Source organism: Artemia franciscana, chromosome 1 (assembly GCF_032884065.1).
Source record: "Artemia franciscana chromosome 1, ASM3288406v1, whole genome shotgun sequence".
Taxonomy (NCBI): domain Eukaryota; kingdom Metazoa; phylum Arthropoda; class Branchiopoda; order Anostraca; family Artemiidae; genus Artemia; species Artemia franciscana.
Window position 1 is genome coordinate 42,523,147 of NC_088863.1, and position 24,761 is coordinate 42,547,907.

Sequence of the window (24,761 nt, forward strand, 5' to 3'; positions counted from 1 at the left end):
TTGAAAAAAAACGTCAGTCTAAACTTTTTTTTCTTCCAGTTTTCCGTCCCATTTTTCCAAAAAAAAAAAAAACGGTTAGTATAGACTGGCTATAGACATAAATGATGCAATTACATGATGATGTATCATGATGCAATTACGTATATCAAAACATATTTTAGAATATTTTTTATGCATGCCAATAATCTAAACACCCTTAAATACGGGTTGTGTACTCGCATTTTACCATTCTGCGCCCTGATCAGCTCAAGATACATTTTTATTCTTTTACATTAAAGAAAAAAATTTCAATAAAAACAAATCTAAGCAGACTTAAATGAATAGCCTCGTTTTCTATGAAAAGTTCCCAAAAGACATAAACACGTTTTCTCATAAGTCTCGTTTTCTATGAAAAGTTTTTAATATATTTCTTGATAAACTAGGAATATGAGGATGTCTAAACAGCTTTATTATAGTTGATTGAAATACACAGAGATCATGTCAGACTATGAAGGATTACTGATGACAGCAGGAATGACTACTGCCCAGTTATGGTATTCAAAAGTTTTTATTGATCCCTGCTCTCCAAAATTTTGTGCGAGTACTTGCTAATGAAAAGACATCTTTTGATTCGTCTACCGTATCGGATATCACCTCTCAATCCTCAAGAACTTTTCAAGGCTTTATCTAATGTAATTAAAAATGTAAATCTTTTTGGAACAATCAGAGAAGGAAAAATGGAAAAAGAATTAAGAAAAAAGAAACAGAACCCATAAAAAGGGAGGTAACTGGTTCTGTGGACATGGCTAGCTCTGTGTTGAGAAAGACAAGTACAGTCCAAAAAAATAATAAAAAGACACGAGTTAGCAAACTATCACTCGAAAACTGAAGAGGCAATAATGGCGGGGACGAAATGGAAAGAGAAAAGAGTGAAAGGGTTAAAAATTCCGATATTTTTTTTTTCAAATTAGACTTTAAAAACATTTAAGAAATGAGAGTTATCATGTATTATAAAGAAGCACTTCTCAGTATTTTTGGAAACGGAGTACAAACATTAGAAACTGAGTACACCTTTTGGAAATGGAGTAATAACTCCTGAAACGCCCTACAAATAGCTGAGGCTGTGAATTTACTAGGTACAGCAGTTGGAAAAATATTCTGGATAATGTGATTGTCTAAGAGAACTATTCCAGTGCCACCACATGAGTATATTCTTCTACGATTTAAATCCCAACAGCTCAGACTAGCCTTTAAAAGTCTTACCTGTTTAAGGTTTGTAATCGGGCTGTATACTTTAAAAATAGACTGCAAACTTTGGAAACGGATTATACACTTTTGAAATGCTGTACAAACTTCGGAAACGGAATACAAACAAGGGAAGCGGAGTACAAACTTAAGTTTATGCAAGGAACCCCCTTTCCATAAAGATTAAAATATTACTGGCATAAAACCCTTTATATTTGGACCTATGGAAACCAATGGTTTACAATTTAATCCTTTTTTATGGTACTATGGAAACCAATGGTTTACAATTTAATCCTTTTTTATGGTACTTGGTATTTACCAAGTGACATATAGCGACCGCAATTTCTGTCGGTCTGTCTGTCTGTATGTCCTGGTTTTGCTAGTTTGGACACTTCCAGATTAGCTAGGACGATGAAATTTGGCAGGCATATCAGGGATCAGATCAGATTAAATTAGAAATCGTTTCCCCGATTCGACCATATGGGGTGGGGGGAGTCGGGGGACAGTTAGTTCGGAAAAATTAGAAAAAATGAGGTATTTTTAACTTACGAACGGTGATCGGATCGTGTCTATTGAACTCTTATTTATATCCTGGCCGAATCCGGTTACATTGGGGGAATTAGAGGGGAACCTGAAATCTTGGAAAACGCTTAGAGTGGAGGGATCGGGATGAAAATCGGTGGGAAAAGTAAGCACAAGTCCTAGATACGTGATTGACATAACGGGAACGAATCCGCTCTCTTTGGGGGAGTTGGAGGGGGGAGTTAGTTCGGAAAAATTAGAAAAAATGAGGTATTTTTTAACTTACGAACAAGTGATTGGATCCTAGTGAAATTTGATATTTAGAAGGACCTCGTAATTCAGACCTCTTATTTTAAATCCTGACCGGATGCAGTGTCATGGGGGGAGTTGGGGGGCGGACTGTTAATTCTGGAAAACGCTTAGAGTGGATAGATCGGGATGAAACTTAGTGAGAAGAACAAGCACAGATCCTAGATACGTGATTTACATAACCGGATCGGATCTGCTCTCTCTGGGGGAGTTGGGGGGAGGGGACCTAACTCGGTATTTCGGAAAAATTAGATAAAATGATGTATTTTTAACTTACGAACCTTCTTATTTGGTTTTAGAAGGACCTCGTGTCTTTGAGCTCTTATTTTAAATCCTGAGCGAATACGGTAGCATTGGGGGGAGTTAGAGGAAGAAACCGGAAATCTTGGAAAACACTTAGAGTGTAGAGATCATGATGATATTTGGTGGGAAGAATAAGCACAAGTCCTAGACACGGGATTGGAATAACCAGAACGGATTGGCTCTCTTTGGGGGATTTAGGGGGGAGGGGGCTAATTTTGAAAAATTAGAATGATGAGGTATTTTTAACTTACGAACGGGTGATCAGATCTCAATGTACTTTTTGATATCTAGAAGGGTCTTGTGCTTCAGAGCTCTTATTTAAAATCCCGACCAGATCCGGTGACATTGGGGGAGTTGGATTGGGAACCAGAAAATTGAAGTATCTTTATCTTAAGAATGGATGATCAGATCTTAATGAAACTTTATATATAGAAAGATCTTATGTCTCAGATGCTCCATTTTGAATTCGAATCGGATCCGGGAACATAGGGGTGGAGGGGGGAAACAGAAATCTTAAAAACGCTTAGATTGGAGAGATCGGGATGAAACTTGATGGGAAGAATAACCACATGTTCTAGATACGTTATTGACATAACTGGACCAGATTCGCTCTCTTTCGGGGGAGTTGGGGTGATTTCCAGTGCTTTGGCGAGTTTGGTGCTTTTGGACGTGCTAAGACGATGAAAATTGGTAGGCGTGTCAGGGACCTGCACAAATTGACTTGATAACAGTCTTTTCCCCGATTCGACCATCTGTGGAGCTGGAGGGAGAGGAAAAATTGAAAAAAGAGGTATTTTCGCCGTACGGATGGGTGATCAGATCCTAATGAAATTTGATATTTAGAAGGACCTCGTGTCTCAGAGCTTTTATTTTAAATCCCGATCATATCCGGCGATATTGGGGGGAGTTGGAGGGGGAACGGGAAATCTTGGAAAACGCTTAGAGTGGAGAGATCGGGATGAAACTTGGTGGGAATAATAAGCAGACGTCCTAAATACGTGATTGACATAACTGGACTGAATCCGCTCTCCTTGGGGGAGTTGGGTAGGTGTTAATTCGGAAAAACTAAAAAAAATTGAGGTATATTAACTTACGAAGTGGTGACCGGATCTTAATGAAATTTGATATTTAGAGGGAATTCATGTCTCAGAGCTCTTATTTTAAATCCCGACCAGTTCTGGTTACATTGATGGGAGTTGGAGGGGGAAACCGGAAATCTTGAAAAACGCTTAGAGTGGAGAGATCGGGATGAGACTTGGTGGGTAGAATAAGCAAATGTTTTTGTATACGTGACTGATGTAACCGGATTTGATCCGCTCTAATTGGGGGAGTTAGGGGGTCCAGTGCTTTGACAAGTTATGTGCTTCTGGACGTGCTAGGACGATAAAAATTGGTTGGCGAGTCAGGGACCTGCACAAATGGACTTGATAAAGTCGTTTTCCCTGACTCAAACATCTGAAGGGCTGACATGTATGAAGGGCTGAAGGGAGAGGAAAAATTAGAAAAATGAGGTATTTTTAACGTACGAATGGGTGATCGGATCTTAATGAATATTGATATTTAGAAGGACCTCGTGTCTCAGAGCTCTTATTTAAATACTGACCGGTATTAAGCCTCTGATTTTCCTTTTAAATCAATCTATTGATTCTTGGAATTTTGCTAAAGCTCATTTCATATAAGATCTTGGCTCTTCCAACCTCGCCACAAGTGCCATATGAGCTCTTAGCTCTTGTTGTATACTGGAAAGATTGTTTATCTGATGACAGAAAAATTTGCTCAGATTTAATCAACAGTTTCAAAGATTTTCACTCTACTTTGAATTGCACTCTAATAGAATGGGCTAGTCAATAAAGCAAAGTTCTTTTTCTGATTTAAATGAATAATAATGGGAAAAAACACTAACAAGAAATCTTGAAACCTAACATTTATAAAGTGGAAATAATATCCTTTATGGGTGGGGGGGTATTTAGTCTGTAAGCTTACCTGTCAGTTTAAAAAAATCTTTCTGCTCCTCCCCCAATCGCTTGTGCTTGTGATACCTTTGCTGGCTAGTCTAGAAGACTTAATCTGAATCTATTCAGCATGATGAGGGTACATTAATGATCTAAAATGCTATTGAATTTTCCGAAATCTAGTACACAATTTGAAAACTCGACTATTTCTGGAGAATATTCTATGTAAAAAATAAAACTTGAATTTCCTATAACCATTCCCCGGATACACCGTTTTGATGTTTAATCTGAAATCCCGTGTGAGATATGGTACCCAAGGAGTCATGTCTGGTGTCCTGTATTCAAGGGTTTTCTGACCTCAGGTGACTTAGTGTTACAATCAGAACCGTTCAAAGGGGGGGGGGGGTTAAGCAGTCTAGGAATCTGTGGCTAGGGGGAGGTTGTTGTGGCTTGGGAGTTGCCCACTATGGTTAAGTTTTTCACTTGTTCAGCTTTTTTTGCTTATATTTGAGTCTAAGGACGGGGGCTGTAATTAATTTTTACCTGGGTGCCACCTACCCTCGGAGCGGTTCTGGTTATAATGAGTGTTTATTAGTTGTAGTATTAGTACATTTTGGGTCAGAAAGTCTATAAATTAACGTATATTTAATTCAATAAAATTTGTAGGAATGATGACGGGAGTTTTTTCTTTTCCTGCCTGATTTGATATGCACTGTACTTGATACATCAGGCTGGCCAGTCTGTTCCCACTTTTGCATTTATAATCTTGATATGAATTAGTATTTTATATTATTTCTAAGAGTTATTGCCTACAGTAATGAAAAATAATGAATATTCATGTGAACTAGGCCAGCTTTAAAAGTGACACTCCCCTCTCTTCATAAGAAATTTTTGGGATCAGGTATGGGATTACTTTCATTAATTTCAAGAGAGTGTCATTTTCTAGTCACAATTTCCATTCAAGAATGATGATTATCAAAAACAGTCATAACTAGATATAATAGGCTCTTAAATTATTTATTGGAGATAAAATATCCTCAAATAATTTTCCATATTATATTTATATGGAATATATAAATATATTGCTCAATTTTTAGAGCTACATGAAGATAAGCCATTCTGTAATTAAGAAACCTCGTCTGAGTATCCAAATAGTCATCTAGGGCCGTATATCATCACTACCAATTAAAGCTCTTTTTTTATTAGTTTCAATTAATACTTTACTTCGTTAAATTTCAGCTTTTATGTTAAAAGTTATGTGACTGTGGTTTCTGTTTAGAAATGATAAAGGTAAAAATGTTAGCACTGTCCTTAAGTACAGTAAATAAAATGTTATTTATTTGGGCCTCAATTTGAACATTCATCCTTAGATTAAACGGAATTTAACCTAATTAGATAAGCTATATTGCAGAATTCAAAAGGCCTTTATTTTAATGGTAAAGAAAAACAACTCGTGCCTTGTAACCTCTGCTGTACACGAATTTCCCTCATATGCAGCCCCTTGAACAATTTATATGTTTTTTTTTTGGCAAAGAAGAAAAAAATATTGAAAACAAATTTATTTATCTGCACTATCTTCTTGTATTTTTGGGAACATTTACAGCCATAGCTCCAGCCATGTACATTACAGCCATGCGTTTGGCAGTTCTGCCCTTTTTCAAAGTTTTTCTCCCTTCCCTGTCTACTATGTCTTCACTTCTGTTTGGTATCTAGTTCGTCATCCTGAACTCATTCACAATAAAGCTACTCGAAAATTGTGTTAAATTAGGACTGGAAATCAGTAGGGATATATTGACTGGAATTGCGAAAAACTAGACATTTTGGCGTATGGTTACACTGAGTCTCGAGCAACGCTTCACTAAGATTAAAAATATTACTATTTTTAGCATTTGGTGATAATAAATATCACAAAAGTATATATACATGAAACCATTTATGGCTACTTGCTTGTATGGCTATCTAGTTCTCTTTGCAGTGTGAGAACAATGAGTGCTTAAGTACTGTCTTTTAGTGCGTTCATTAATTTCGCGTTTAGGAACTAGAGGTTTTTTTTATTAGTAATTTGTTTCTATTTATTGTTTGTGAAAGATTACTGAAGAACCTAATGTCTCATGCTGCTACTCATGCAGCTTGTAAGGAAACACATTTTTTCATTTAATGAAGAGATTTGTCCAATGTTTTATTGATATATGTTTTGTCTTTCATTCAAACCTATTAATAATTTTCAATGTTTCAAGGTTATAGAGATGACAGTTTAGAAACCGTAAAGAGAAATCAAATTCAATATGATTTACCCTTGAAGATCTTATCATATGAAGATTTGTATGGCTGGACCATGGATGCTATTGTTCAAAAGGTTAGAAATCGTTACATTATTTTAAGAGATAAAAATTCACTTTCTTCAAACTAAGTAATTCGTAAATGGTTTTTTTTTTACGAAAACAAAAACCATTACGAATTACTTACAAACAGTTATGGCAACGGCTATTGTCAGAGTGGACTTTTCAAGAGTCTACTTATCCAGAATTGTGACTGCAAAGAGGGCGGCAAGGTGATCTCCAGGATTGGTGCCCCTCGAGGAAATTATAGCTCAGTAAACGACACAGTATTACACTTGATTTTGATTAATGGGTGATTAATCTGGTTTTGTAAGTAAGTAAGTAAGTACTTTTATTACCCGAAAATTCACTGGAATTATATCGGAGTACGAATGGAAAAAGAAAAGAAAATCACACTACAAACATAACCATAAGTAAACACACACTATGTACACTAACAAAACTACTGACACATGATAGCTAGCCACTGGTTCATCCTTTCCTTAGCCTTTTCCAGGAAATTCTCTATGACCCGGTTAATGCAAACTGTTGGATCGGGCACTCCGTAATTACGCATGATATACGAGTTCTTCGTCCACGGAGGAAGTCTCAGAAGGAACTTCGCGAATCGAAAAAACAGAACTCTTACTTTTGTACATTGGGCGGACGACAAATAATTCCAAGAAGGTGCTATATACAGTACATGTGGGAGGGCAATGGCATTATATAGCGACACAAGGAATCTATGGCAGAATCGATGTCTATTACCAATGACTGATCTGTAATCAAGCCGGATTTTCGCCTCTATGTGTCGTAAAAGCAACGTTCCTGTCGAGTAGAGGCTTCGACCGATTGGTAAACCAAGGTAGGTAATGCTCTCACATGGCTTAACAGCTGAATCACCTAAAGGAATTTCTTTCTCATAATACCCCGCATTGAAGAACAGTACGGCCGATTTAGACACATTAAATGATAAACCTATTTTTATTATATTCCCTACTCAAAACATCAAATTTCTTCGATAGTCGATCGGCAGACCTGTTCAAATTAAGTAGGTCGTCAGCATACGCCATCAACGAAACATCGATCCCTTTTGAAACACAAGACGTAGGTACCTGGGCTTGTGCCGGCAGAACGCTATTGTTATACAAAGTTGGAGACACAACTGAGCCTTGCCTGACCCCTTTACGAACTGGTACAACAACGGATTCAGCCGGACATGAGGGTATTTTTTTTGCGCTCTAAGGTCATTGTTCATATAATACACAACTCTGACAATACACAGATTTAGCCCTTGTTTATACGCTTCTAAAAGGATCTGCGCATGCACTGACGAGTCAAACGCCCGGCTTACGTCAAAAGAACCAATAACTAATGGGTCACCCGTTGCCTCAGAATCAGACAAAATAGCATCAAGGGCGAACAGAGCATCAGCGCAACCAAGACCTACCGTAAAGCCAAACTGGTAGTTTGGCATTTGACAACAGTTTCTAACATTCGGCAATATAAGTATTTCAAAAAGCTTACATAAAACTGGCGATACAATAATTGGGCGATAGGAGGAGCATATATTAGCTGGCTGCCCTTTTTTCAGGATGGCCGTAAGTTGTCCTCTACAGAAAACATCGGGCACAATACCGACTACGAATATGATCTGGTACAATAATGTTAATATATCATATAAAAGACGAGTACCATTCACAAGGTAAAGTGCACACAAACCGTCAACTCCGCGTGATTTTTTTTTTCAACTTAAAGATATTCGCAGTTACATCTGAAACAGTTACGGTAAAGTCCGGAAGACTCAAATTTGATATCACAGATTCAAGTTGCTCGATATATAACCATGCTACACTGGGATCTGGGGCACTAAATTCGCTCGTATAGTAGGCTTGCCAGTCGGTTGGGTCGCAAGGCATGGACTTAGGCGTTTCTTGGCGGTCTTTCACGCGAACTTTCCATAGACGACTTGGATCGTTGATTATTCTCTCAGTATATTCATGTTTCACATTTGTACGATGCTGCTTGAGGGCTTTCTCAAATTTACGTTTTGTGTGTTTACGGAGACAATTCAACACACCAGATTTTGGGCGACCGCTTTCCCTCCATACCGAGAACCAATACGTAGCATCTTGACACGCTTTCAGTAGCTCTCGATTCTTTGAGAACCCAGGGATTTCAGTATGTTTACGAATTTTCCTAACGGGAATAGCAGCCTTTTCTGCGGTTAGTAGTGCATGGGTGATTTCAGCACAAAAGCTATTGACCTGTATTTTAGTTTCTTGGATATTCCTTTGCACGTTGGCTTGTAGGAGATTATATGGTACATTGATCTTCTGCAGCGTCTTGTCGAGCACTGTTTGATAAAGAGGAAAGTCGGCCTTTAACCAATCCTTTATTTCGTACCACTGTGAAGAACTTTTTTCTTTAGGAATACACACATTTACACATGCTTCAATGGGGATATGGTCGGTGGAGTGACTTCCCATTAGCACGCTAACTGTGCCACTCACGTTTAATGTGCATGTGACATGGTCTATACTTGAGACTGAGCCACTAGTGTGTACGAAAGTAAAATCATTTTCTTTTGGAAGCACACGATACCGATTTTCCAATGTGCTTAGGATCAACTGGGACCGAGGAGATGAGTCGTCGGCTATATCACAGTTGTAGTCTCCGATTATAACGCATTCTAGTTTGGACAACATAATGGTCTTGAGGCACTTTGCAAGAGCACGCACTGCCTTTGAAAATCGGTTATTTGATTCTTCGTCGCTGTAGTTTGTGGGGAAGTAGACATTGACTGTCACAAGATTCCCAGCTCTTATAACCATAAAGTTTTCAACTGTATGAAGACTCTCGGAATCAACTGCAGAGCTACATACGATCGCTAGTCCACCAGAGGGTCTTCCACGTTGACGAGACTTTGCTGGGACAAAATAAAATGTATGATTGTCTGAAAACTTGAGCAGGCTGAGACTATCACTTGCCAGCAGATGTTTTTGGATGCATAGAATATTGCCTCGCCGCCATAATTCTTCAATTAAGGGGATTCTGTGAGACACACCTCCGTTCATGTTCCACGACACGATCCTAGTACTTGCATGCTGTTCATTCATCGGAGCGTTTTTGCTTTCCAATTTGCTTTTTCATCTCAGGACATTGGAATGACTGACAGGTATGTTTTGTCGATTTAAATGCTGCACAGCCAATTGGATTCGTGCAGGGGGTAGTAGCATTTGGCGTATGGCCTAGGACACCGCAACGGGGACAAACCTGGGGAGCGGAACACGCCGCTGAAACGTGACTGAATTTTTGGCAGTTATAGCATCGTTTTGGAAGGTACACAAACTCTTCAATCGAAAAGTGTTCAAACTCTAGTTTTGGCGGACTTTTCATGGCCAGACCTAGCTGATAGCGGGAAGAAAAGTACAACTTAAAGGTTCGACTTCTACCACACTGCTCTGCCCTTTCGCAACCTGAAACACAGTTTTTCACCTTGTCGGCATCATATGTAGTCGGAATGTTTTTGATCACGCCTATAAAAACTGGGGATTTCACCCTAGCTTCTGCACTTTGCGATTTTTGGTTGATAGAAGAGGCAATGCTGTTTGCCTTGACCTTCGTTTTAACTACAAGCCGCCATTCAGATCGACTTCTTTTCAATTCAACATCATCGACTCACAGGTCTTCTCCACACATACTCATCAAAAATTGTTTTCGTTTCTCTAGCGTGGTAGTGTGGGGTGGGTTCTTCAGATCTACGGAATAGGGTAGTGGAGAAAGTCTATCTGGTGCAGGATTGGGTTGGTTTCCGTCACTTACAGATTTGCCGGGAAGCCACGGGATTGGGACTTGGTTGTAGCGCTCGAGAAAACCCGAGAACTGCCGTCGCATTTCATTCACTGTCGATATGACACATGCGCCTACTTCTGCTCCACTGGCCGGTACTTCTTGAGGATCAAATATAACGAATTTGTGAAGTTCTATTCTTTCTTTAGCGCATCTTGCAAATAGCTTAGCAATATCGATTAAATTGTTCTCATCTTGGACGCATTTCGTAAATCGATCCTCAGTTTTGGCCTCCTTAGTCAACAATTCTTGGGCCTTTAAGATTGAGTCTCTATAAAAAAAACTCCACAGCTCGTTTCAAAAATACTTCCTTCTTTATCCCGCTAGTCATTGAACGCGATATGTAGTTCAACACAGGATTTAGTATTATAGTCTCCCCCATGCTTGAAGCAAGTTACTGAAATTTACCTGGAACAAGGGAAGCGTAAGGACCCCCTCACCTATTCCCCCCAATTTACGAGTAACTGAATACCGGCGGGTACAGTACGGCGCTTCCGGGGGTTCCTCCCCCTCTTCTGCTTGTTCTGAGAAAAAATCAGCACCTTAATGAAATGGTAACAAAGATGGCGCTATATGAATTTGGCACTATATATAGCGGGCCTGTCTACTTGAGAAAAAAGATGGCGCTAATAAAAATACCCAGAGAGAAAGACCTATTCTTGGATCTGGAGAAAATCTCTCAAATAAATTTAACTATACATCTATCATTAGAGGGTATAAATCAGTGTGAAAAAATCCTCAAAGCAATGCAATAGCCTTATCCCATTAACAGCAAACAAGCAAATTCAACTGCAATAACTCTGGAAATAACATAGATGTCAGACTTGTATGTTTTGTGGGCTTTTCCAGGCTGAGTAACTTCTTCCTGGATATCTTGTCTGTTATAGGCCGCCTCTCCATAATAGCATAACATTTTGCAGCCATGGATATCTAATGAGTCGGAGGTAATAGGCTTAATTCAAACCATATCTGAAAAGGGCAGTTGTATTAATGTTCCCATGAGTTTGAGCTATTTCATGTATTCTCGCGAGGGAATACGATAGTGGCAGCATCCTGAGCGAAACGAGGGCTATCTGTTATCAGGCTGCATAAATATTTTCATGTATTTTGGCTAAAAGTCAATCAAAATTCTTTGATTTTATTTCACAGTAAAAATTTGAAATGCTCTTCTCGCTGGAATCCTAGGTTTCTTTGGTCCAAACCGTAGCCTTAGCAACCCAAAATTTGAGAAAACGTTTAAAAAAACTGTCAAGTGAGGAAAAACCGCCTTTTGAAACTGATCTAGGAATGATAACTTTGATTTGGATTAGTCTGAATGGTAAAAGTGTATTGCAAAAACAAATGGGAATTTAAATGGCCCAAAAGTTGACAAAAATGGTGTCAAATTGAAATTAAAATGGCACAATCAGAATCTCCATAGCCGATAACCCTATTTAAAAGAATTACAGTCCCCTATATTGAGTAAGAAGAAAAATCACTTTTTCAGAGGGGAAGCAATGATATGTCTTTTTTTTCTGCTTGTCCTTTATTTCTATTTCAGTCGCCGCTAGGGAGGCGCTGAATCATCAGATAGACATTTAAAGGCTCATTTAAATGGAAATTGCTACTTCTACATGCTATTTATAAGTAATAAAACATAATATTAAACATATTACATTAAAGTGCCTCTTGGATTTTAGTGGTATAAGCGGTTTTTAGTATTAAACCTAAAGAAACGTAATGCCACTAAGATAAGAAACTATTTTGATAAAAATATATTTCTTGGTAGCAGAGAAACTAAACGACGTGGATAGTTCCTTAGTAGATTTTTACTGAGAAAAAAAAACAGACGAAAAACGGTTGGCTTTTCCTTGTGTGTGATATGCGTAAAGTAAGATTATGTTTTTGATATTATTTGATAGAGCAACTCGAGCTTGGGGTTATAGCAAGGCATCAAAAACGAACAAGCCTTTTTGAAATGAGGATAAAGATTCTGCAGAATCATTGAGTGGCGCACACAGTGTCGAATCAAAGTTTCATTTGCTGGGTCTGCTTTCAAAGTTTCCATGTTTTGTTCCAATTTAAAGCAGTTGCACAAATTGAAAGGCTTGTCAGTAATCATCCGTTTTTTATTTGCTCTAGAAAACGCAGAAAACTGAAGAGAATTGTATTCTTTTTATTATGACGTGGCTCTTGCGGGAAATAAGAACCATTTAATCCGTAAAAAATTCTATAGTGCCAGAGAGTGTTGGAAGTAGTATAAAAGTGCCGGAACATATTCTTAAACTGTTAGATATGTTTCGCCATTAATAAAAAAAAACAAAAAACAGTTAGATTTTAATTGAAGCAAAATGAAAACTTTGACAGCAATACAGCCCAACCAAAACTTGCTAGATGGCACTGGTGACTTATCTGACGTGGGTTTCCACTCTTGCAAGTACAAGTAGTTTTAGATTTGATACGCACGTACTTAAAACGCTCAAAGAAAACGCTGTGTCTGTTTAGGCATCTGATTCCCAAATATAAGAATTCAATTGCAATATATGTTGTCGCAGTATTACCCGACAACTTGTAAAATTTTTTAACATCTAATCAAGCCCTTACATTAATTTGAATACCATAGAGGATCTTGTTAGAAAATAATGTAAATTTACGCATACAAGATAATGCATAAAAATGCATCCTATGCAGTGGAAGTAGATACTTCAACTAAGTTCCCACTGCCCAAAGCTCCAGATTCTTGTGGTACATTTCTGATGCTTAACATGCTAGATAGTGCAAACGCTCAAATTTTTACTTTATTGTCTGAAAAAAATGACAACATCTCACAAAAAATTGTATATTGTATGTCTTTTCTCGCTTTATGAAATTAGATAATTTGTTCTATAACCCGCTCTTGTGGAATAAATTCCATCTCCGTTAACCTCTTTAGACTGATGTTATTTATCAAAGCATGAACAGAATATTTTATGCAAATATTAAAGAGGATAAAACAATAAAGAAACTTAAAGACAACGAGTTGTAGAAAAAATTAATTGAATATTTCGACTATAAATCTAATAGCAGTCTTTGGCAATACAAACAAGTTGAATACAAATAAGATTCAACGTACGATAAGGATGAGGAAACTGAAAATAAAGCCGAAGAACAGTTTTTCCATCATCAATTAAAGCAAGTTCAGCTGGGACTGACAAACAAGGTAATTCAAATATCAAAAGTCACATCAAGAGCATTTTTTTTCGGGGTGTCTTAAGTTTATTTGTCAGCTAGCATTGTAGGTCTTTTAGATACAGGTCCATTGTGTTTGTTATTGTTATATAGTGAACGATCGTTCCAGTGAAATTTTTGTATAATGTACTTGGCGTGATTTCACACAAGTCTCTGCTTAAATTAAATAAAAAAACAAGCTTTTTTAACGGAAAGTAAGGAGCGACATTAAAACTTAGAACGAACAGAAATTACTTCGTATATGAAAGGGGCTACTTCCTCATCAACTCCCCGCTTCACGCTATAGTTTGACTCTTTTTCTTAACTCTATTTTTTGAAAAGTAAAAAACTTTAGTGTAAAGAGCGGGGCGTTGATGTTTCCCCCTATTATCTAAAATAAGACAAATTTTCTCAGGCCCGTAATTTTTGATGGGTAAGACTAAACTTGATGAAACTTATATATTTATAATCAGCACTAAAATACGATTCTCTTGATGTAGCTACTGGTATCAAAATTCCATTTTTTAGAGTTTTGGTTACTATTGAGGCGGGTTGCTTCTTACTACAGTTCGTTACCACGAACTGTTTGAAAGTATTATAGTTTTTAACTTCAGTTTAATTCCATTTGTCTCTCGAACAGTTTGTTGAATACCTTGATCACTGCTAATGAGAGTGGTGTCTTAAAAAAAACATTGATAGAATAGGGTTTTCGAAAATATGCTTGTTCAGTGCTGAATCGGAAGCAATAGAAATACTAGTAGAACTTGGTGCATTTGTTATGCTCTCCTTATGTTGATTTACATGTTTTTCCGAATTTCGGTGTGTTCTGATGACATAATAATTGTTGTAGTCACATGGTATTTAATAAACCCCTTGAGGAGTAAATGGGGTGTCGTTTACCAGAGCCAAGAATATTTATAACTTTGAAATTACTTGTAAAAACAAGTGCTAAGAGCTTTTATGGCACTTGTGACGAGGCAAGAAGAGCTAAGAGCCAAGAGCTCATATGGAATGAGCTCTGACAAAATCTAAGAATCAATAGATTGATTTAAAAGGAAAATCAGAGGCTTAATGCGGTCAGGATTTAAAATAAGAGCTCTAAGTCACGATATCCTTCTAAATATCAAAATTCATTAAGATCCGATCACTGACTCGTAAGTTATAAATACTTCATTTTTTCTAATTTTTCCTCGCCCTTTAGCCCCCAGATGGTCGAATCTGGGAAAACAACTTTATCCCGTCAATTTGTGCAGCTCCCTGACACGCCTACCAATTTTCATCGTCCTAACACGCCCAGAAGCACCAAACTCGCCAAATCACTGAACCCTTCCCCCCAACTCCCCCAAAGAGAGCGAATCCAGTACGGTTACGTTAATCACGTATCAAGGACACTTGCTTATTTTATCCACCAAGCTTCATCCGATTCATCCACTGCAAGCGTTTTCCAAGATTTCCCCCTCCAACTCCCCCCAATGTGAACAGATCTGGTCGGGACTTGAAATAAGAGCTCTGATACATGAATTCCTTCTAAATATCAAATTTCATTAAGATCCGGTCACCCGTTCTTAAGTTAAAAATACCTAAATTTTTCCGAATACCCCCCCCCCCCAACTCCACCAAAGAGAATGGATCCGTTCCAATTATGTCAATCACGTATCTAGAACTTGTGCTTATTCTTTCCATCAAGTTTCGTCCCGATCTTTCCACTCTCAGCGTTTTCCGAGATTTCTGTTTCCCGCCTTCGACCCCCTATGTCCCCGGATCCAATTCGAGTCGAAAATGGAGCATCTGAGACATAAGATCCTTATCATGTTTAATTAAGGTCCTATCACCTATTCGTAAGATAAAATACCCCAATTTTCACGTTTTTCAAGAATTCCGGTTTCCCCCTCCAGTTCCCCCAATGTCACAGGATCTGGTCGGAATTTAAAATTAGAGCTTTAAAGCACAAGATCCTTCTAAATATCAAATTTCATAAGATCTGGTCACCCTTTCATAAGTTACAAATACCTCATTTTTCCGAATAACCCCCTCCCCCTAATTTCACGAAAGAGAGCAGATCCGGTCCGGTTATGTCAGTCACGTATCTTAGACAGGTTATTGTTCTTCCCATCCAGTTTCATCCTGATCTCTCCGCTTTAAGTATTTTCTAAGATTTCCGGTCCCCCCCCCCCCGACTGCCCCCCCAGTGACGCTGAATGCGGTTGAGATTTAAAATAAGAGATCTGAGTTACGAGGTCCTTCTATATATGAAGTTTCATGAAGATCTGATCGCTCCATAGTAAGTAAAAAATACGTCATTTTTTCTAATTTTTCAGAATTAACCCCCCCCCCAATAGAGCGGATCCGTTCCAATTATGTCAATCACGTATCTAAGACTTCTGCTTATTTTTCCCACCAAGTTTCATCCCTATCCCTCCAATCTAAGCGTTTTTCATGATTTTAGGCTCCCCCCAAACTCCCCCCAATACCACCAGATCCGGTCGGGATTTAAAGTAAGAGCTCTGAGACACGGTATCCTTCCAAACATCAAATTTCATTAAGATCTGATCAACAGTTCGAAAGTTAAAAATACTTCCTTCTCACGATATCCTTCTAAATGTCAAATTTCATTGAGTTCCGATCACCCGTTCGTAAGCTAAAAATACCTCATTTTTCCTAGATAACTTCGAAGACCACACTGCCTTTCCATGACGAAAGTAAAACAGTTCAAAATAGGGATGATACCTTTTTATTGACAGTGAATAGATATATAATTATTTAACTGAATATTTCGAACACATATACAGTGTTCATCATCAGTAGTAAAACTCGAGTTTTACTAAATAAAAACGAGTTTTACTGCTGATGATGAACACTGTATATGTGTTCGAAATATCCAGTTAAATAATTTTATATCTATTCACTGTCAATAAAAAGGTATCATCCCTATTTTGAACTGTTTTACTTTCATTTTTTCCTAATTTTTCAGAATCAACCACCCCCTCCAACTACCCCAAAGAGAGCAGATCCGTTCCGGTTATGTCAATCATGTATCTAGTACTTGTGCTTATTTTTTCCACCAAGTGATCCCGATCCCTCCACTCTAAGTGTTTTCCAAGATTTTAGGTTTCCCCCTCCCAACCCCCACCCCAATGTCACCAGATCGAGTCGGGATTTAAAATAACAGCTCTGAGACACGGTATCCTTCCAAACATCAAGTTTCATTAAGATCTGATCAACCGTTCGTAAGTTAAAAATACTTCATTTTTTCAATTTTTTCCGAATTAACCGGTTCTCACTCTCCCCCAGATGGTCAAATCGGGAAAACGACTATTTCTAATTTAATATGATCCGGTCCCTGATAAGTCTGCCAAATTTCATCGTCCTAGCTTACCTGGAAGTGCCTAAAGTAGCAAAACCGGGAACGACAGACCGACAGAAAGACCGAGAGACAGACAGACCGACAGAATTTGCGATTTCTATATGTCACTTGGTTAATACCAAGTGCCATAACAATTGTTAACAGCACTTTAAACGGAGACTTAGGAGAATACACGCTTAATGTGTTACACTAAAATTTAGGCTAATTAAAACGATTGAACATATTATATATCAAAAACCAATAACCAATTACAATCAACTTGCATCTAAAAGACCCACAAGGCCATCTATCGAAAAAGGAAGACCTGCTATATAACTTGCTTTTAATATGATTTTGTCTAGACGAATTACATTGCTTGTCAGTCCTAGATGAACTTGCTTAAAGTCAGAAATGGTAGGACTGCTTTATTGTTGGTTTAGCTTCAGTTTCATCGAAAGTTTAAGTTTATTTTTATTCTACTCGTTTTATTGGTGAAGAAGGGCGGTCTACTCGTTTCATACCTTTTCTGCAATTTACTGTCTTTAATAATTTTTTTGTTGCATTATCCTCCCTGTTGCTTATACAAAGGAAAGGCAGTGTGGCCCTGTCGATATTTAAAGAATACTTTTGAAAATATATGCTGACACAATTTCCTCAGAAATGGGAAAAGCTTCCAAAAAGAGCAAAACGGAAGTACTTATCTATCTGAGCTGTTTATCTACCTCTTTAACATTTAATCTTGAACTTCTGAAAACTTGAAATAATTTCCTGAGAGTTTTATTCTTTATATTTTTGGACTCAAAATTGATTATAGTTTTGGCGCCAGATTTTGTTCTAATTACCATTAGGACTGTTTTTGTTTATTCATCGGGTACATTTAATGTAGCAACCTTAAAGTTACAAATGAATGAATAGAGTGTGTCAAGCCAAAGAGCAGTTATAAATTATCATTATAAATCAACAAAATCAATTGGCGAGGATTACGGTGCCTAGCAATGAAACCGGATTTGAAGCTATAAAATGTTTCAAAGCCCATATGGAATGTGAAGAGGTATACTATGCTAGAGGCATCAGTAATTCAGGAGAAGCTTATTCATGGCACACCATTTGGGATCTTGGGTAAATTGTACGTGATCTGGAGAGTAATGTATTCACAATTTTTCAACAAATTACATTGATAGGATAGGAAATTCGTCATGGTCCTCTGCTAAATTTTTCTTACCTGAGTGTCTTCTGTGGTGACATGATGCCCTCTATAATTCCATACTTTGGCATCTGCTCCCAGGATCAAATTGGAAAAAGAATAGTTTATATTAAAGTATTTATAATAATAATTGTAATGTTTGATTGTTTTCGTCGGCCGTTGTTTCCTAATCTATAATAATTGTCTATTAGAAAATACTATAGCCTTTTTTTCCACGTTGCTTGATCTCTACGGACATATTTTTAACTTTGAGTCTATTGTGACCTATGTTCTCAAAGAAAAATTTTTATGGTGTCTTCTAGGCATTGATTTTTATGACAATTGGTATTCATCAAGTGACATATAGCGATCGCAATTTCTGTCCGTCTGTTTTGCTAGTTTGGGCACATCCAGATAAGCTAGGACAATGAAAGTTGGCAAGCGTATCAGGGACCAGACCAGATTAAATTAGAAATAGTCTTGTTTCCGATTCGACTATCTGGGGGGGGGGGAGCGAGCGAAAGAGATAGTTGAGAAGAATTTTATTTGCCAATACAAAAAATGATTGCTCTTCTTAAGTGTTGCTTGCTGGTCTAGGTGTATGATTCTCGCTTAGGGTGCGAGAGGTCTCAGGTCCGAATCCCGGACCACCCCAATTTTTACATGAAGAAGATCAGAAACTAGATACGTGGTCAATATAGCGATCGTTGAAAGTTGGCAGGCGTATCAGGAACCCGGCCCAGATTAAATTGGAAATAATCGCTTCCTCAATTCGACTATCTGGGGGGGGGGGGGAGTGGTGGAAGGACTGCTAATTCGGAAAAATTAGAATAAATGAGGTTATTTTAACTTATGAGCGGGTTATCGGATCTTAATGAAATTTGATACTTAGAAGGACCTCGTGTCTCAGAGGTCCTATTGTAAATCCCGACCGGATCCGGTGACATTGAGAGGAGTTGGAGGGAGAAACCAGAAATGTTGGAAAATGCTTAGAGTGGAGAGATCGGGATGAAACTATGTGGGACAAACGTTACAATACCGAACAAGAAGAGACTACTGGAACACTGTATTTGCAAGTTCATCTTTGAACTTGAATTAGACCGAGTCTAATTTTAGGCTCCGACCTCGTCACAAGTGTCATATGAGCTCTTGGCTCTTTCAACTTCGTCACGAGTGCCATATGAGCTCTTGCCTCTTGTTTTTCTTTTCTTTTTTTTTGCTAAAGTGCAAATGAGCATCACTAGGAATTTTCAAGGGAATACAAAACCGTTCTAGGAAACGAATATCTAATGCAATTTTTTCCATGTCTGATAAAAACGTAAATTTTTTATGTATCGGATTAACGACGTTTTTTGACTGCTAAAGTCCTTGCGTCGACCCTGCAGTGTGTTTCTACAGCCGGGTTTGATCTCTGGGTCCCTTATTAGCAAGCTAAGGTCAAACTCACTGCGCCACCAGAGGGCTGTTTTTTTTGTTCTTTTCTTTGAACAGTTCAAATTTTGTTAGAATTTATTCATGCCTCGCGTTTGTTTCGTATAATCTTTGAAATTAATCTGTGGTAAGAATCCAGAATAGAGTTTAGTATTCCCTATAAACCGCACCTATCTCATTTATCTGCCATCCAGGGCTCTTTAGAGAGTAGCTGAGGCGAAAGTTTAGGTAGATATGCCACGAAAATTAACTATTAACGAAATTCTTGTTGAAGAATTTCTCTTTGTGCTTCCATAAATGCTCGCTCTTGTGTAACAACGGACATTTTCAAGTTTGGTACAGTATCGCTCAGCAAAGAGTTTAGAAGCATGATGAATTAAACCAGATATTTTAGACTTCTCAATAAAGGTTTAACTTGAATGTCAGAATCTGGGACAAACTTTTTCCCTGTTTTGATTTATCGAATTAATTTACTTCGCTATTTGCAAGGTTTTAAAAGTAATCTACTTCGTTGTCATTGAAAATTTTCAGTTTAATATCAGCGGTGTATCAATTTTGAGAAAACCTTGGCGGTGACAAATGTAATGGACCAGGACTGTACCTGTAGTTTTGAGTGAAGGGATAAGTGTTGTAAAGCTTTTACCCCCCCCTCCCTGCCTTAGTTTAAAGTGATGATGTAAACAGAAGGCACTCATTTTTACTGATCGCATTTTTACATGGTCTTCTCCTGAGGGGGGGGGGCTAAAACCAGGAAAGCCTTCCTCATTAATTGCCCCTAATTACTTGCTGGAATGGGATGTGGGATAATAAGTCGTGCCAATTTACGATAATTTAGGTGGGGGCGGGCAAAATATATTTTTCAATATCTAGATTGGGGCAAAATTGACGTTTTCTGTTTTTTTCTTTACCTTCTACAAAATCTTCGAAAGATAGATTCTCATTTTGTCTACGGTCATTCATTCTGTGATGTATTGCTCTTCTCTATTTCCCCTGTGGGCTTTTTTTGTAAAACTTCTACGGACACAGTCTTTGTATATCTCGCTTTTGACTATTTATGACAAAATGGCTTTTCCAAAATTTCCTTCAGTGTTGAAGTGGAGCATCTAAAAAAGTGAGATTTGGGGACTGGCTGCCCTCCGATCGTTTTTCAACATGCTCCTCGACATACCCTGAGCATTTCCTACCTAATACCCTCAGCCGTTCCTTAGATATTGATGATACGCCCTTTTGACAACCAGCATACATATAGTCTGTTTTGACATTGGTCAACATCCGTTTCTACATTTCCTGAAAATTTCACCTTAATAACTTAAGACTTCTTGGAGACCGGGGATCAAACAGACAGCCTTTATCAAACAGTTCGTGGTTACGAACTTAATTAGCGACCCGGCTCAATAGTAACCAAAACTCTAAAAAATGGAATTTTTATGCCAATAGCTACTTCAAAAGAATTGCATTTTAATGGTGATTTTAAATATATAAGTTTCATCAAGTTTAGTCTTACCCATCGAAAGTTATGAGCCTGAGAAAATTTGCCTTATTTTAGAAAATAGGGGAAACACCCCCTAATAGTCATAGAATCTTAACGAAAATCACACCATCAGATTCAGCGTGTCAGAGAACCCTATTGTAGAAGTTTCAAGCTGTTATCTACAAAAATGTGGAATTTTGTATTTTTTGCCAGAAGGCAGATCACGGATGCGTGTTTATTTGTTTGTTTGTTTTTTTCCCCCAGGGGTGATCGTATCGACCCTCTATAGAAAAAATGAAGTATTTTTAACTTACGAACGGTTGATCAGATCTTAATGAAACTTGATGTTTGGAAGGGTACCGTGTCTCAGAGCTGTTATTTTAAATCCCGACTCGATCTGGTGACATTGGGGTGGGGGTTGGGAGGGGGAAACCTAAAATCTTGGAAAACACTTAGAGTGGAGGGATCGGGATCACTTGGTGGAAAAAATAAGCACAAGTACTAGATACATGATTGACATAACCGGAACGGATCTGCTCTCTTTGCGGTAGTTGGACCAAAAATGGTTGTGTGTCGCTTAATTGCAGGGGGGGGTATAGGGGTTGAATCAATGGGATTGCATTGAATGGAAGTTGAGCCGAACGCGGTTTGAGTAAAAGGGATGGAGTTGAACGTGGTTGATTTAAACGGGGGTTTGGTTACCATTGGTGGATGTAACTCCCCCTCAACTACATAGGATGCAGGCTACAGTAGATTTTGTTTTCTTTAGATGTATTTTTATGACTACTTGCAAACAGCAGAAATTGATCAAAAAGCCGGTTTTTTTTGGTGCCGCCTTGTAGTCGCTATGCTCAGCATCCCAGGTCTTCGCCTCTCGTAGTCGGGCTTCGGCCTTTTGCCCCAAAGTTTCTCTGACGTTAATTCCATCCAATCGCTAACATTGACAATTCGGGCCTTCGCTCGCTTGCTAGCATGGCGTTCACTCTCAGGTTTTTATGTAAGCCCTACGTTATATTTTATATTGTTCCTATATATGTTGTCCTTTCCTATAGTTCCCAGACAATTTTTATATTTTATTCTTTAGTCTTATTATTTTGGTTTATAATTCAGTGCAAAAGAAGTGTCACAATTTAGTGTACACACACACTACACGCTTGACACGCTTGCCTACACGCTTGATTTTTTAGATATGGAATAGAAATCATATAAATTTGATGTCTTTCCTTGAAATTTAATTTGTTTCTTTGATTCACCCAGTAACCTACATTTTATGTCCAACTCCTTGACTTTTTTATTTTAAAAACTTTGCCTTTCCATTAGAACTTCTGTAAGAGTTATTATCTGCTTCTATTGTGTAAAAAAAGGTCTGGTTCAATATTTTTAGAATTAATTGAAAGCCTTACGGCCAAGAAGAAACCAATATTTGAACTTAATTACTTTTATGAAATGGCCATCATAATCGATATCTGCTTTTAAAGGATGTATTTTAGGACTCTTTGAATATCATTTGAAATTCAATATCTTTTCTTGACAAATTGAATATAGTCCTGAAATTGAATAGGATATTGAATGGACTCCTTAGCTGAGCTATTGATTATTCTTTCTTTTCATTCAATGGTTGGAATAGACAAAACATGGTTCATGTCTAAAAATTTCTATTCAGTCACTGTTTTCTTGGAATAATAGTAATTATAGGAATTTAAAGGGAAATTTTCATCATTGGCGTTTAAATGAGACAATAGAAGCTAAAATTATTGGAATTTTTCCGATAGATCAGCTCATAACTCTCGGAAGTTCACATTGTTAAAACAGAGTTATCTATCTTAAATTAATCAAAGGTTTAAAGCTGAACTTGCTAGCCATGACAAAACAATGAATTAACAAAGAAATTTATTTCTTTGTTTTGCTATCTTAAAGTCTTTAAGAGAATGATTATTTGATCATTTTCTTTTACAGATGCCGACAGGTCCAAAATTCTAGAAGTTTGTTTTGTTTATGCGCTCTTACCTTTGCAGCACCAAAATTGGTGCAAAAATCATATTTTTTAATGAAAGATAGATACATTATAGGTAGACACAGGCCCCACGGAAACACTCATAGAAATATCTGGTATTATGGAACGTTCTGTCTTCTTGGTGCCCCTCCCCATGTCACAGAAATTGTTGAAGAAGACTCCGGCTTGGTTTTTATGGCACTTGGTATTAACCAAGTGACATATAGCGATCGCAAATTCTGTCTGTCTGTCTGTCGGTCTCGGTTTTGCTACTTTAGGCAGTGCCAGGTAAGCTAGGACGATGAAATTTAGCAGGTGTATCAGGAACCGGACCAAATTAAATTGGAAAAAGTTTTTTTTCCAATTTGACCATCGGGGGGGGGGGGGTGAGTGGGTGGCCGGTTAATTCCAAAAAATAGAAAAAATTAAGCATTTTCATCTTACGAACAGGTAACGGGATCCTAATGAAATTTGATGTTGGAAAGGATATCGTGTCTCAGAGCTCTTATTTTCAATCCCGAACAGATCCGGTGACATTGGGGAGAGTTGGAGGGGGGAACCCAAAATCTTGGAAAACGCTTAGAGTGGAAGGATCGGGAGGAAACCTGGTGGGAAAAAATAAGCAGAAGTCTTAGGTGCGTGATTGACATAACCGGAACGGATCCGCTCTCTTTGGGGGAGTTTTTTAATTCTGGAAAATTAGAAAAATGAGGCATTATTAACTTACGAAGGAGTGATCGGATCTTAATGAAATTTGATGCTTGGAAGGATATCATGTCTCAGAGCTCTTATATGAAATCCCGACTGGATCCGGTGAATGGGAAGTCGGGGGGACCTAAAATCTTGGAAAATGCTTAGAGTGGAGGGATCTGGATGAAACTTGACGGGAAAAATAAGCAGAAGTCCTAGATACTGATTGACATAACCGGAATGGATCTGCTCTCTTTGGGGGAGATGGGAGGGAGGGTTAATTGTAAAAAATTAAACAAAAATGTGGTATTTTTGACTTACGAAAGAGTGATCGTATCTTAATGAAATATCATATTTAAAAGGACCTTGAAACTCAGATCTCTTATTTTAAATCCCGACCGGGTCCAGTGTCATTAGGGGGGGGGGGACTGGAAATCTTGAAAAACGCTTAAAGCAGAGAGATCAGAATGAAACTTGCTGGAAAGAATAAGCACAAGTCCAAGATAGGTGACTGACATAACCGGACCGGATCCGCTCTCTTTGTTGGAGTTGGGGGGGGGGGAGTAATTCGTAAAAATTAGAAAAAAATGGTATTTGTAAATTATGAACGGGTGATCTGATCATAATGAAATTTGACATATAGAAGGATCTTGGAAAACGCTTAGAGTGGAGAGATCGGGATCAAACTTGATGGGATGAATAAACACAAGTTATAAATACGAGATTGACATAAATGGTACGGATCTGTTCTCTTTGGGGGAGCTCGGGGTTGTTAATTTGGAAAAATTAAAAAATTGAGGTATTTTTTAACTTAAGAACAGGTGACCGGATCTTAATGAAATTTAATATTTAGAAGGATCTCGTGACTCAGAGCTCTTATTTCAAATCCCGACCAGATCTATTGACATTGGGAGGAGTTGGAGGGGGAAACCGGAAATCTTGGAAAACATTTATAAATGTCGTAGATGCGTGATTGACGTAACC

At 37.9% G+C, this 24,761-nt stretch overlaps 1 protein-coding gene across 1 annotated transcript in view; it reads left to right on the plus strand.

Moving 5' to 3' along the window:
- The window catches only part of LOC136029926 (cytoplasmic tRNA 2-thiolation protein 1-like), a gene marked incomplete at its 5' end in the record, with an annotated part of 101,890 nt that overhangs the window by 19,818 nt on the left and 57,311 nt on the right, over window positions 1-24,761 (plus strand). The window contains 1 exon segment of the mRNA XM_065708458.1: window positions 6,548-6,666. Coding sequence (XP_065564530.1) covers window positions 6,548-6,666 — 119 coding nt within the window.